Source organism: Manihot esculenta, chromosome 7, assembly GCF_001659605.2.
Source record: "Manihot esculenta cultivar AM560-2 chromosome 7, M.esculenta_v8, whole genome shotgun sequence".
NCBI lineage: Eukaryota > Viridiplantae > Streptophyta > Magnoliopsida > Malpighiales > Euphorbiaceae > Manihot > Manihot esculenta.
In genome coordinates, this window is record NC_035167.2 from 15,056,282 (window position 1) to 15,070,211 (window position 13,930).

The 13,930-nt window shown below is 40.0% G+C and overlaps 1 protein-coding gene across 1 annotated transcript; it reads right to left on the minus strand.

Moving 5' to 3' along the window:
• Window positions 1–946: 946 nt before the first annotated feature.
• LOC110618499 (50S ribosomal protein L10, chloroplastic) lies at window positions 947–2,651 on the minus strand. The gene is made up of 2 exons (XM_021761637.2): window positions 1,839–2,651; window positions 947–1,196 (listed from the first exon to the last, which is right to left on the minus strand). Exon 1 carries the CDS (start codon window positions 2,525–2,527, stop codon window positions 1,844–1,846), a length of 684 nt encoding a protein of 227 aa, XP_021617329.1. The 5' UTR covers window positions 2,528–2,651; the 3' UTR covers window positions 947–1,196; window positions 1,839–1,843.
• Between the last annotated feature and the right edge of the window lie 11,279 nt (window positions 2,652–13,930).

Below are 13,930 nucleotides of genomic sequence, written 5' to 3' on the forward strand. Positions count from 1 at the left end.
TAATTACTACATCTAGCACTCCGAATAACTGTAGGATTTGCTTTTGCAACTCCAAGGGGAAAAAAAGAAAGAAAAAGAAAGATTTCGCGAACAACCAAAAGCAGGATAAAAGAATATATTTTGAAGTTGATCACATTTGTTTTAGCATATATGCCTTGGAGATGCTAGAATATGCTCGCGTATGGAGACATAAAATGAAGCAGGCCATAGGCAAGCACAAGGCACAGTATGCATGCCATGCTGGATAATTAAGGGTGTGTTAGTTACTAGAAAGAAGCCCAACTGAAACACACAACCGTTTTGGGGAAAGATCTCCAAGTGATAGATAGTTATCAGTAAACCATGTAGAACACTTCATGAAACTCACATATGACAAAACAATGACAATAAAAAAGTTTATTTCCCTATGATATGGAAGCAAAACCAAATTCTATCTATAAAGATCATCATTTATCTGAGCTTTCCCAGTACCTTTGGAAGAAATCGAGAGTCAAAATATATGACAAACTCATATGATTTCAATGTAGTAGCTGCCATTGATCACAATGGCAGTCCAAAGGAAACTCAACTTTTCAGCATGAGGAGTCAGAGTAAAGAAAATTAAATTTCAGTAGTAATAGTTTCATTAGCTCTATTTTCTGTGAGTTCAATAGCTGATGGCTTGGATCAAAGAGAGTTTAAAGGAGTTGCCATGTAGGAGGCCTTGCATGGTATTTTCCTTTTCCAACTTGGACCAATTAGGAGCTATTTTATTTTTAATTGTTTCCTATAAATCTATAAACACTCTATTTCAATGGGAAAATATGATTAACATCTATGATTTTTACTGTTTCTAGCCTTCTAAAATATTATATGTATGCTTGTGTTGGGGAAAAAGAGACACTTATGCTTCAATTAAATATTAGATTATTAAACAAAAAAAAAACTATAATTTATACAAGTTAGATTGAAATAAACTGTTAGCAGATTCTGTATTTTTATTTAATAAATCTAATTTAATAAGATAACTACTTCATGAAAAGCAATGCAATAAAACAGATAGTTAAGTACATGAAAAATAGGGGTAACTATGAAGTCTCATGGGTAGGGTAGAGTAAAACATTGAATCCGTGTTACCTCTAACATGATCCTGCAATTGTTTAAGCAGCTGAACATTCCACATACAAGTTTGCTGATGCAAGAACAGAATTGTGTACCTTACAAAAATCCAATATCCATCAACATGATTCCCTTTTTTTGTTGGAAGGTTAGGTGCTCTCAGTGATTGATATAATATATGCAATTATCAGTAACCAAAATTTTCAAACCAGTAAACATGACAGAATGAACTAGTAATAGACCCAGTAAGGAAACTCCACTTCGAGACAATAATACATCTCCTGACTACAAAAACAGCTTTGATCTCATATATTAGGAGCCAAACACCAAGAGAGCATAAAAACTCGGTATCAACAAACTTGCAGTGAGAATTCAGATCAAAATTTAACAGTGTTAATTTGACAGTAGCAACTTTCTTAAACATCAATCAAATTGAAATCAAACTACCAGCCCAAACTTCAGTTTAGGCATTCCATGCACACAAGAAGTTTCAAAGGTACACATATAAAAACACCTCTCAGCATCATCTATTTAAAGAACCAAGTTAATCAAATTGCAGAAACCATAAGGGATAACTTACATTGGAATTCAAGATCACTTTCCGGAAAAGAAATTTACAAAATTCTACAGCAAGCATTGCATCTTTTAAATACAAATGAGCTAAATGACACAGGTACCAATTGATTTTGCTACAACAATTCAGAAACCAGAAAATTGGGTTTTCAAAAGGATACACTTACATCCACTATTGTCCACCACTCCCGTCCTCCAGCTTCTTCACATAAGCCTTAAGCACCATAATCACATCCCTGGCCGGCGCCTGTAAGGTACCCACCAAACCCATTGCAGGGCTCTGCAAGGCACCCAAAATTTTAGCATATAGCTCACCTCTGGACGGCATTGTCTCCAGCTGTTTAAAATCTCCAGGCCCATAAAACTTCCCCTCAAAAACCGCACCAGTAAAGTCATTGTTCTCCAACTTCTTCTCTTTCTGGAAATTCCTATATGGCTTAATAGCTTCAGGTATCTCCTCACTATGCACGAAAAGCCATGCATTCATACCCTTCATGCAGGGCTTCAATGCCTCCCATTGGGTACCCTCTATGGCCTTATACACCAAAGTATTCTTTGCTACGAGGAGTTTGGAGGATTCAGGCAATGTTCTCCTCAATTCCTGGAATTGTTTAACGGTAAAGCCGGTGTATTTAATGGCTGCCAAGAGGTGACAGTTCTCGAGCTGTGTTTTGACGGTTTCTACAGTTTCTTCTTTCTTGGTGCGAGAAATGGCGGATTTGATGGAGATGGGTCTGCGGGAATTGGGTTTGTAGAATGGTTTAGAAAGGGAAATTCGATTTGCGGGGCGGAACTGGATTAGGGTTTGGGAAGGAGAAGGCTTTGAGGAAGAGAAAGAGAGTAGTGTGGTCTCCATGGTGTTGGAGGAGAGAGATGGGGAAAGCGTGGGGCTTTTGGGGGCTTATCTTATCGTCGGCTCTGGCGTTGAGCAGAGGTATACTTTTCTCTCTTTTTTTTTTTTTTGGGAAGAGAAGAGGTATACTTCATTTCTAGTTTCCATTTTGTTTTTGAAATTTATAATTTAATCTTTTTTTTTTTTTTTTTTGAAATGGTAATCTCATAATATTATCATCATTAATACTCAGTTTTTGTATTTTAAAAAAATCATTAAAATATTACTCATTTTTACTATTATTAATATTATCATCCTTTTGCATTAAAAAAAGACTAATAATTCTAATCTTCTAAATTAATTCTGTATCCCTCTTAACTCTTTTTAAGTTTTAACCTTTTAATTCACTCTCACACTTTTTTACCGCCTTCTCTTTTTCGTCTCTCTCAAGCCACTTGAGTCATGCATGTCATCTTCTTCGATGAAGGATTCAGTGTAGATAGAATTTAAGAGATTGACATGGATCGAATCATATGAAGATGAAATTTTTTACAAATTGCAAGAGACTAGTACATAGATATCTCTTTGATAGCAAATGTTATTGATGATGGAATACCAAGTCTAACAACAAACTATTTGGGAGCATGGAGGAGGGTAATCTGACTAGCTTAAAGTGTAATTGGAGGAGAGCATCTTACTAACCCAAAGTGTAATTGGAGAGAGGTCCGATTGGATTTGAGCGAAGTCGAGGAAAAATTCGCAAATATAAATCATGCAAATGTCTATACCATTTCTTCATACCATTTATTCTTCGAATTATGCAAATCTCCCTCTCACCATCATCAAGACCTGAGTTTGCTTCTTGATTTGACGTGGATTCTCCATCTTACTGTAGATCCTTTTCATTATACTATGTTTTAGATTTTATTGTATTTTTGCTTATCAAATTTTTTATATATACATATTTTGAGTTCTATTAGATTTTAAGATTGATTGAGTTTTTATAGTTTTGGGATTTATCGCATTTATTTTGTTGAAATTTATTGATGGTTGTTGTTTAATTATAATATTGTATCATAGTCGTATATAATTTGAAAACAAGTGATTTTGAGATTTATCGTATTTGTTTTGTTGAAATTTATTGATGGCTGTCGTTTAATTATAATATCGCACTATAGTCATATAAATAACATTACGCATACCTAAACTATAGTCGAGTAAATAACATTATGCATACCCAAACTAAATAGATGAAGATTTGTTAAATTTCTCTAGCTATTTTTATTAATTTCTTTGTTTACTGAGAACTCCCCCCCTTCCCTTCATCATTCTGGATTGCAAAGGATAAATTTTTTAAAATTTTATTAATTGATAGTTTCAATGGTTATAAGGATACTTTTGAATTTTAAAAATTTCTCTTTTATTAAAATTTTTAATATAAAAATAAATAGAAAATGAACGGAAGGACTATGTAGTTAATAAATGTAAAAATTGAAAAATTTAAAATGATTAATTTCTATTTTTAAAAATTTTTTTAAAAAATATACATCTTAATTTTTATGCTACCAATTAATTTACAAAACAACATTAAAAATTTTTTATGATTTTAAAAAGTCTATTAAAACATCCTTTATTAAGTTTAGCTGTTAGAAAAGTGTAAAACGTCTAAAGTATTTTTATTTTCTAATAGCAAAATTAATCACATTTTAGTGTTAAAAGAAACGATATAATATTTCAAGTTAATGGTAGGATTTTTAATAGACTTTTCAAAATTACATTTACGTTAATATTTTTAAAAAAATTAAAAATTAACTAGTTAACTTTCTTATATTATAGAGACTAAATAATTTTTTTTAAATATTATATTATAAATTTTTTTTTAAAATTATCTGATTAATTTAATTAATTATTTTTATTTCTTTTTTTTAAATATCTCTAAATAAAGATTAAATGGAAAAGGGTGTATTTTTTTTTTCCTTTAACAGAAACATGAGATTCATTTATTCATGAGATTAAAGGCATATGAGTCTTTAGACAGAAGATCAACTAAGACTCAAGAGGATTACAAAGCCAATGAGTAGGTAAATAGTTCCTTCTTACTTTAAAAGTTAATAAGTAGACACAACTATTAGCATTTCTATGAACAAAATTGAAATTCCAAGAGAAATGTGATGCTATAATAGCTTTAATATCAGAGAGAGCAGCACAAAGCTCCTGAGGAATAAAGGCCATAGGTTGAGATAAAAACTGAATAAGAATAAGACAGTCAGATTCCAATAAAACCAAAGAGAAACCTTTAGATTTTGTAAAATGAAGAGCTATTAAGAGAGCAATCCCTTCTGCCATTAAAGGAGATAAATAAGAAAAGGACGCAACACATCCATCAATAAGAGAACTAGCTGCAATTCTTACCACAATTCCACAACCAGCAGGGAAGACATGATTTCAAGAAGCATCTGTATATATTTTAGCACTCCTTGTCGAGGAGCTTGCCACAACTTTATAGCAAAAAACCTGTGACTCAGACAACTGCTGCTGAGAATGATGTTGCAAAGGGTCGTTTGGTTCAATTCTTCAACAATCTTCCTAGCCTTTTTGATAGTCTGCACAGGATCAGGAGTCTCTGAAGAGAAAAATTGTCTTATTTCTAGTTTTTCATATGTGCTAGAAAAGCATGCCTGTCAATTGCAAGTCAGCAACACTAAACATATGAATAGAAATGGAGATATGAATCCACCAATCCCTGAAAGAAGTAAAACTATTTTCATTAGAGGGAGAAACCCAACCAAGATTCGAATCAAGCATCTTTGGCATGACCTCAAAGGAATAAAGTATACTTCACAATTTTTTTTAACCTTAAAACAAATAGGGCACAAATGGCAATCATAAGACTTTCTGATAAACAAATTAGCTTTACAAGCTATCATATTATGGAAAGCTTTCCACAAAAAGATTCTAACTTTCTGAGAGATCTGCAAAGACCATAACTTTTTTCAGACCAACCCTGGTATCTGTCTTGAAGAAGAGGGATAAAAAGCACTAAAAGTGGCCAATTGACTCTCCTTAAGATTAAAATACACAACTTTACTAGAAGAGATACCATTTTTGGCATGGTGCCAAATCAGTTCTGGAGCCAAAAGTTATCTATTTAGAGGTATTTTTAGAATTTTCCTATATTCCTCCTCAAGAAAAGGAAGCTCTTAAAATAGGTACCATGAATTGTTGCTGAGATTGATGAGGTCAGCTACATACATAATAGGGCTATCAGGAGGTCTAGGAGTAGCTATTTTAAAACAGGGCAAGAATGGAATTCAAGGATCAGACCATGCATTCATAAAGGATGGGCCAGTAATATTCCATCTCAAACCTGATTCAAGAGCCTTTTTTCCCATCAAAAGGCTTTTCCAACCCCAAGAGGCATGAGATCCAGTTGAGTTTTAAGAAGTCAGAAAAAGAAAAGCATATGCCTTGAGAGTTTTCACCAATGTGCTTGAGGATTTTGAATGATTCTCCATGTTTGTTTAGTAGTATTGCCTCATTAAATAGACTTAGATCTTCGAAACCTAACCCGCTTGCACCCTTACTCCTAGAAAGAAAACTCCACCCAGCCCAATGAATAGAATTTTTAGATTGAGACTACCTCCACCAAAATCTAGCAATTAATTATTGCGACTCATGAATAAAGATAGATGTTAGATTAAACTTGCATTTGAAACAAGAAGGAGCGAAATGTATGGCTATTAATATAATTAAGATGCATGCAAAAGTTTGAGTAGTGATGCGGAATTCAGAATCGACTTGTGATAAAAAATTTCATCCTACAACTTGATAAAGAATAAAGTAAAGATATCTTTCAGAAAATTGCTCTACTACACCCCTAATCAACGAACGTGATTAGAAATATAGATAATGGAGTGAAGGTTGCTCTACCACACTACTAACTAACTAATATGATTAGAAACATAGATAATCATGCGAAAATTACTCTAGTACACCCCTAACCAACCAATGTGAGTAGAAACATAGATAATCAAACGATTCCAACTTCGAGAATGCCACAAGAAATTCTTGATAAGTTAACTAAGTATGGAGGAGATCCATATTGCAATCCCACAAGGTTAAACCTTGATAAGTTGCTAAATAATGGAGAAAAACCAAATATTATTCATAACATCATCTTTTATTCATTCGCTAATCGTGGCTACCACCTTAATGGTGTTTTCATAGCCTCAAATGCTAATTCAAATGCAGGAATATGTAATTACAATATAAAATGGCTATCTAATTAAATAGTCAAACCTAGATTACATTAAAAATCATTTTCCTAAATTATCTTGAAGAAATCTCTATCCTAAATGGATTGCACGAATTTGGTTTCTAATATAGGCTAAATTAATTTAAAATAAATTTCACAAAATATTAAAATACCAAAATAATAAAATTAGTCAAAATGCAATTTGGTCATACATGCATTATGCAATCTAAAATTGTGTTACGCATCCACAAGTATCGAAGTGTAATACCCGGCTAGACTCCAGTATCGGAATTCCTACCGTCCGGTGGAATCTCGGATGTCGGAAGCCTCTAGTAGGGTAGAAACATGTTTTCATAAAACGTTTTAATGTTTTTCATGGTTTTAAGTGAAAAGGAAATGAGTTTTTACATGAAAACAACCTTGGAGGAAAACTCAGGTTCGGCCGCCGAACCTCAGGTTCGGCCGCCGAACCTCAGGTTCGGCCGCCGAACATGCATGCATTTCGGGTGTGCCTTAGGCCCCCGAAGGCATAAGTGAATGAAGTCCAGGTTCGGCTGCCGAACCTCAAGTTCGGCCGCCGAACATGGCATGCATGCGGAGGCACGTTCGGCCCCCGAACGTGGCCTGGCCAGCCACTATAAAAGGGTCCCTTAGCCGAAAACGGGCGAGTTTTTCTCCCCATTGTCGGCCAAGGTGAGCTCTCCGCCGTTCCTCACCAATCTTTGAGTTTTTCCTTCAAATCTTTCACGATTTTCACAAGTTTTCATCTTGTTTTGAAGATTTTCAAGTTTTGAGCAAGTTTTGGAGCTTGGAGGTTCAAGAACTCAAATCTCTTCCATCTCCGAGTTTAGGTCGTCTCTCTCTCGATCTTCAAGAGGTAAGAGCCGATCTTAAGCTCATTGCATGTTTTAAGTAAGTTTTATGTAAGATCTATGAGGTAAAATGCATGTTTAGCTTATGGTTAGGTTTATGAGATTTTGTTGTGTTTTTGAGCAATGTGTTGTTGTTGTGTGTTGTAGTTGGGGTTTAAGATAGTTTGAAGCCTCTAGGAGACAATGTATATATATTTGCATGATTTGAATGAGTTATATGCATGTTGGAATGAGAAGGAGAGGTTTTTGTGCAAAGGGAACCTGGTTTCTGCCCTTTGGCAGAAACCAGGTTCGGCAACCGAAGGACTTTCGGCCGCCGAACCTGCCTGGGAGGCAAGCCTTTCGGCTGCCGAAGTTGCCCCCGAAAAGAGACTTTCGTCTCTGTCTGGGACTTTCGGCCGCCGAAGGTGCCGCCGAACCTGCCTGGGTTTCGGCTCTGGAGGGACTTTCGGCCGCCGAAGGTGCCGCCGAAACTGCACTACGCCCCCGGCACCATGGATTATGTATGTTATATTATGTATAAGAGAAAGACCAGGTGTGGCCTGCACTACGCCCCTGGCATGATTGGAATATGCAGAGGGTTAAATGGTGACAAGTTCATCCTTGATATGATTAGTTGTGATGTGATGCATTTCATGTTATCATATGTTTAAATGTTTTATTATTCTGCTCACTGGGCTTTATAGCTCACCCCTTTTCCCTTAACCCCAGGTATGCAGGTACAGGGTAGACCAGGAGGTCCGCAAGAGTATTGAAGTCGTCTGTATGTAATAGATAGAATGTGGACATGATGAAATTGTAAAGTTATGAATAGTTATGTAATGTAATGATATTGAGGATTAGAGGTTGTGCTTGACCTATGTGTAAGGTATCCCTTTAAATGCATGATCCTAAATCTTTTTATGATGTTTATGTCAACCAACTCAACATGTATTGTATCGCCCATTGGGGCATTGTTGGGATCCCACAGAGGGATCATGTTTATGATTATGTTCAGTGCATGCACAGGTTGAGTTTGGTGTATGAATGAAAGAAAAGTTTTAATTTTTATGTATGTTGTTGATCATGTATGGGATTAAACAGGTTTACAGGCTGCATGTCAGGCTTGCTACGGGTCCCGGTGGCCTTAAGCCGACCTGGATCCTAGCGCCGGTAGCGGTCCGATTTTCGGGTCGTTACAGAATGGTATCAGAGCCCTAGGTTCATATGGTCGGACCTAGAGTGTCGGGCTCATAGTTGTTATAGAAGGTCAAGCACAATAGGAAGATCATGTCCACTAGGATAGGATGTGGAGTCCCGTCTTACATGATGATGTGAAATGCCATGATTATATGCATGTGCATTAATGATATGCTATGATGTGTGATGCGGGTTCATGTGTGCCCACATGAACCATATGATGCTAATATTTTCGTGATGTGAACTGTTTTTCAGAAAACAGGATGAGAGGAACTCGTCGATCAGCAAGATTGACTGGAGTACCACCTGAGGATGAGGGCACGAGCGCCCATCCTCCAGCATTGCCTAGGGCAATGTCAAGCAAGTCTAACAGGGAAAGAGCAGTAAGAGACCCTAGAAGGTCTTTGGATCTGGGTAGAAGCAGATCAGTAAGAGGAACAGTTCAGGGAGGAGTGTCAGATGACATGGGGGACGATATGGATGTAGAGCAGAGGAGGGATGGCAGTCTGGGAGTTAGCATGTCAGAAGAAGGAATGGGAGAATCCCAAGGAGACACCCAGGCCTCGGGATTTGTTCAGCCACCTTACTACCCACCCTTCTCACAAAACCCTGGGTATTCGATGGGAGGCACATCGGATTACCATAGCTTTAGCCCTTATCCCACACAGATGCCATACCCACCTTATTATCCACCATACCCACAGTACCCAATGTATCCACCTCCACCTTACCATCCAAATCCAGCAAACCCTACCCCAGGGGATGCCGCACCTCCTCCTCCTCCAGCAGAACCAGCAGCCCCAGCTACTCAACCTTCTAGACCTAGCTCAGCCAGTGGGAGCAAGGTCAAGATGACCGACTACATGAAGTTGGGTGCTCCTCAGTATGAAAAAGGGGACGACCCGTTTGTGTATCTTGAGAGGGTCAAGGTGATCACAGATGAAATTGGGGCTGATGATTGTAGAGCCATTCAGATGGCAGGGTTCACACTTAAGTGCAAGAAGGCACGAGAGTGGTTCAAGAATTATATGAACCCGAGGGTGGACAGCATGTCTTGGGAAGAGTTTGCAAATGAGTTTGCAGGATGGGCTTTCCCTGACAGCTCAAGGGAATTAAAGATGATAGAGTTTGAACAATTGAGGCAGACTGATGATATGAGTATTGATGAGTTCACGGACAGATTCTTGGAGCTGTTGCCATTTGCAGGGCAAAATCTTGACTCAGACCAGAAAAGGTCAAGGAGTTATATCATGAAACTCCACTCCAGATATTCCTCCTTGATCCAGTCAGCAGATAGGGATAGCTTCCATGCCATTGTGGACATGGCCCGGAAAATGGAGGCCAGTGCCATCATTCAGGGGACAGTTAAGCAGTCAGTGGCACAACCTTCTGGTTCTAAGACCCCAGGCTCTTCTTCAATGAGTGCAGCAGCTTCAGGTAGCAAAAAGTGGGACAGAGGTCCCAGGAAGTCTAAGAAGAATAAGTTCTGGAACAAGGTTAAGTCCAGTCTGGGACTAAGGAGTGGCTCAAGCTCTGGTGCCGATAATGCAGTTTGTGCAAAGTGTGGTAAGCCACACAAGGGAGTATGTCTGTTCGGGACGACAGCCTGTTTCAGATGTGGTCAGGAGGGGCATATGGCTCGAGAATGTCCAAGAGCAGTCCCGATGGCACAGTCCCAACAGACAGCTTCTGGTAGTGTAGCGCAGCCAGCAGCTCCAGCCGCGACTCACGCCAGTGGCAGAGGTAGAGGGAGAGGAGCAGCCTCTTCTTCAGCGGGTTTCAGAGGTGAAAGTCCATCAGCTCCAGCACGGATCTTCACAATGACTCAACAGGAGGCAGACGCATCTAACACCGTGGTGGCAGGTAACTTAGTCATTGGTTGTTCAGATGTGTATGCCTTGATGGACCCTGGTGCATCTCATTCTTTTATTGCTCTGAGAGCCATCCAGAGGTTGGGGTTGATGATCTCCGAGTTAGAGTGTCCTCTCTGGGTCAGTGGACCCAAGTGTGATCCATCAGTGGCAGAGTCAGTCTGCCAGTGTAGTCCTGTGTTTGTTGAGGGAAGATGCTTGTCCACCGACCTTGTGGTTCTAGACTTGACAGATTTTGATGTCATTCTAGGGATGGACTGGTTATCTACCCATGGTGCTACCTTAGACTGCAGGGACAAGGTAGTCAGGTTTAGAGGTCAGGATGGATCAGAGGTTGTCTTCAGGGGAGACAGGAGGGGTACACCTAGAGGTCTGATATCAGCTCTTCAGGCTCATAGGTTGCTTAGGAAGGGATGTCAGGGGTATTTGGCTCATGTGAGAGAGCTTAGCAGTCAGGTTAGAGAGCCCGCCTCGGTGCCAGTGGTTAGAGAGTTTCTAGACGTCTTCCCAGACGAACTGCCAGGTTTGCCACCTGCTAGGGAGATAGAGTTCGAGATAGAACTGATGCCTGGAACTCGGCCGATCTCTATCCCTCCTTACAGGATGGCACCAGCAGAATTGAAAGAGTTGAAAGAACAGTTGCAAGAGCTTATAGACAAGGGCTTCATCTGACCGAGTACCTCACCCTGGGGTGCTCCAGTCTTGTTTGTCAGAAAGAAGGATGGATCCCTTAGACTTTGTATCGACTACAGGCAGTTGAACAAAGTCACTACCAAGAATAGGTACCCTTTGCCTAGGATCGATGATCTATTCGACCAGCTAGCAGGAGCGGGTTGTTTCTCCAAAATAGATCTGAGGTCCGGGTATCATCAGCTGAGGATCAGGGAGGAAGATGTGCCAAAGACAACTTTCAGGACTAGATATGGGCATTTTGAGTTCCTTGTAATGCCGTTCGGGTTAACCAACGCCCCTGCAGCATTCATGGATCTCATGAACAGAGTGTTTAACCAGTACCTGGATCACTTCGTTATTGTCTTCATTGATGATATCTTGGTGTATTCCAGGAATGCAGAAGAGCATGCCCATCATTTGAGGTTGGTTCTACAGACCTTAAGGGAACATGGCTTGTATGCCAAGTTCTCTAAGTGTGAGTTCTGGCTGAGGAGCATTTCGTTCTTGGGGCATGTAGTGTCAGAGAATGGGATAGAGGTGGACCCCAAGAAGGTAGAAGCTGTGGCTAACTGGCCTAGACCCACTTCAGTGATAGAGATTAGAAGTTTCTTGGGTTTGGCAGGTTACTACAGGAGGTTCGTCCAGGACTTCTCAAAAATTGCAGCTCCTCTGACCAGGTTAACCAGGAAGAATCAAAAGTTTGTGTGGACCGACCAGTGCGAAGAGAGTTTTGAAGAGCTTAAGAAGAGGTTGACTTCAACACCAGTATTAGCTCTGCCATCTAGTGATGAAGATTTTACAGTCTTTTGTGATGCGTCCCGTGTGGGACTGGGTGGTGTGCTAATGCAGAATGAGAGGGTGATTGCTTATGCTTCTAGACAGCTGAAGAAGCACGAGTTAAATTAGCCCACGCATGACCTAGAGATGGCAGCAGTAATCTTTGCACTCAAGATGTGGAGGCACTACCTCTATAGGGTTAAATGTGAGATCTTTACAGATCATAAGAGCCTGCAGTACATCCTGAGTCAAAGAGATTTGAACTTGAGACAGAGAAGATGGGTAGAGCTGCTGAGTGACTACGATTGCAAGATTCAGTATCATCCGGGTAAGGCGAATGTTGTGGCAGACGCCCTAAGCCGGAAGTCACTAGGTAGTCTATCCCACATCACGGCAGAGAGGAGACCAGTGGTGAAGGAGTTTTACAAGCTCATTGAGGAAGGTCTACAGTTGGAGTTGTCTGGTACATGTGCTTTGGTAGTCCAGATGAGAGTGGTGCCCATGTTTCTGGAGCAGGTGGCCCAGAAACAGCATGAGGACCCAGAGTTAGTGAAGATTGCCAGGACTGTTCAGTCAGGCAAAGATAGTGAGTTCAGATTCGATAGCAAAGGGATCCTCCGCTATGGGAGCAGACTATGTGTACCAGATGACATAGGGCTAAAGGGAGACATTATGAGAGAGGCTCATAATGCAAGATACAGCGTTCACCCCGGAACCACCAAGATGTATCAAGATCTGAAGAAAGTTTATTGGTGGCCAGCGATGAAGAAAGAAGTGGCACAGTTTGTGTCAGCCTGCGAAGTAATCGTCATGTCCACAATCTAGCTATTACAACATAGGACATACTTTCAAACTCTGGCTAACCTTCTGATCTACCCTGTACCTGCACATCTGGGGTTAGGGGAGAGGGGTGAGCTACAAAGCCCAGTGAGCAGAATAGTATAAAACAATATATTAAAATTTTATGCTTTCATGGAATGCAACACATCACAACAAATCACATCTCGGATGGTATTGTCACCTATAGTCCTCTACATAGGTCCAACTGTGCCGGGACGTAGAATGGGTCAACCGGTCTTTCCCTTATCATAACATATCATATGGACCAACTGTGCCAGGGACGTAGAATGGGTACAACCTGGACTTTCTCTTACATCGTGCCAGGGACGTAGAATGGGTACAACCTGGACTTCCATACCATAACATGCCATAACATCAATCATATCATATGAGGACTAAAGGATCATCCAATAACCAATCCACATCAACATTAACATCATAAATGCAATGCAACATATTCGTGAATACTAATGCAAGCAACCTATTATATCTCATGGCATTCATGATGCATGGATCATGCTCAAAATTCATATTTCATTTATTTAAAACTTAAGGTTTATTCCACTCACCTCTGGCTAGCTCTGACAAACTCTGTAGCAGCTGGCTCACTGCTGGGGTCCTCGGTTCCTCGGGTCCGAACCTACACAGGTGGACTCCAATGAGGGACCAAACATACATAAACATAACTCTAATATACTCCCCAAAAACCCCCTAAAACATCATGAAACAATCACATAACAACATGCAAGAAATGGCTGGACAGGGCACTTTCGGCGGCAGATTCGGCGGCCGAAAGTCCCTCCAGAGCCGAAAGTCAGGCAGGTTCGGCGGCACCTTCGGCGGCCGAAACTCCCAGACAGAGACGAAACTCATGCATGTTCGGCGGCACCTTCGGCGGCCGAAAGTCCCAGACAGAGACGAAAGTCTCCCTTCGGGGGCAACTTCGGCAGCCGAAAGGCCT

Coding starts and splice junctions, on each gene's coding strand:
- LOC110618499 (XM_021761637.2), bottom strand. CDS start 2,527: ATGGAGACCACACTACTCTCTTTCTCTTCCTCAAAGCCTTCTCCTTCC.